Source organism: Phytophthora infestans, genomic scaffold (genome assembly GCF_000142945.1).
Source record: "Phytophthora infestans T30-4 supercont1.252 genomic scaffold, whole genome shotgun sequence".
NCBI lineage: Eukaryota > Oomycota > Peronosporomycetes > Peronosporales > Peronosporaceae > Phytophthora > Phytophthora infestans.
This window is the reverse complement of record NW_003303507.1, coordinates 91,958-93,172: the sequence shown is the minus strand read 5'-3', so window position 1 is coordinate 93,172 and position 1,215 is coordinate 91,958. Positions and strand designations below refer to the sequence as shown.

Here is a 1,215-nt window from a genome sequence, read left to right as displayed (position 1 = left end):
GAGTGGCGGCAATGGTGGCGACGGTGGCGAGCTAGAGTGGGAGAGGCGTGAGGGAGCAGAGTGAATGAGGTGGTGAGCAAGGGTGGCGACGTTCGCGACAGTGGAAGGGCGGCGTGCGGGTGGCGGATACAGCAGCAACGGTAACAGCGGGGAGGCGGCAGTGGGTGGATGGTGTGGAGAGCCGGGAAGGTGAGGAAAGCACTGCTGGCGATGGTCGAGCTGGACGTGGACGGTGCGTTGTTTGACAGCGCTGCCGTGTGGTCGGCGTTCTGGTCCGTGGACGCAGAAGTTCGGGCGTTTGCGCAAGTGCCACGATGTTCCCGCTGCTCCGAGCTTATTTAGATGCAAAAGACCGGCTTTTCATTCTACCACTCAACTCACCGTCTACGGCACAATTACGATGAGTGATATTGACAACTTTGGCACCGTCCCCTCAACGCAAACATGCCGGCGACGATGCAGACCGGGACGATTTTCAGCGTTCAGGGATTAATAGAGAAGGCTGCGATGGTATACTTAACCGACTATAGTATCATGGTGGCCGCCGTGAAGGCGGGCGTATCCGACAACCAGTGGCCACATTCGCACCGCATGATAGCTGCTGCAAGTGTCAACGAGTTTCTCTCGTCAACCGAGATTTCTCATACATTCGAAGTAAACGTGTGTTGCTCATTTCATCGACTACCTCCTGTTGTTAGTACCATAGTACCTCGTCCCAGCGCGTAATGGTAGTGCCATAGCGATGCAAAAATTCAGGCACGTCTGTGCTTCTTGCGCACACCCTTGCCCTGTGATTCCTGCTCAGCAGCTTCACGTTCAAAACGTGACAGAAGCTGTAAGGCTTCGTCTGCCGTCGGCCGAGCACTCGGGTCTGTGTTCATCAACCGATCCAGGAAAAGCGCTCTTTCGGGCTCCGCAGTCCATTCCCGTTCAATCTTACTTGTCTTCACCAGGTATCCCACGGCCCATAAGTCAACCGCAGTCGTGTGGGATCCACCTTCCATAAAAATATCTGAAGCGTGTTCGTCGTGCGTCAAGTGATCGCCGCTGGGATATTTCTGCGGACTTTGAGCTGCATCAGCGAAGTCGATCAAAAACCATTCAACGCGGTTCGATATGCTTGATCACGTTAGACCAACGGATGTCTCTGTGCATCCACCCGTTGCGATGGAGACTAAAGGTCCTCGAGAACGTTCCCGAGCGCGACGAACAGTT

At 54.9% G+C, this 1,215-nt stretch overlaps 1 protein-coding gene and 1 pseudogene across 1 annotated transcript; one reads left to right on the top strand and one right to left on the bottom strand.

Annotated features, from left to right (window-relative positions):
- Positions 1-210: 210 nt before the first annotated feature.
- On the top strand, positions 211-342 carry PITG_21121 (uncharacterized protein; the record flags this gene model as incomplete). Its single annotated transcript, XM_002895113.1, has 1 exon — positions 211-342. One exon carries the CDS (start codon positions 211-213, stop codon positions 340-342), a length of 132 nt encoding a protein of 43 aa, XP_002895159.1.
- A 410-nt stretch (positions 343-752) lies between these two features.
- Positions 753-1,112, bottom strand: PITG_21120 (annotated as a pseudogene; the record flags this gene model as incomplete).
- Between the last annotated feature and the right edge of the window lie 103 nt (positions 1,113-1,215).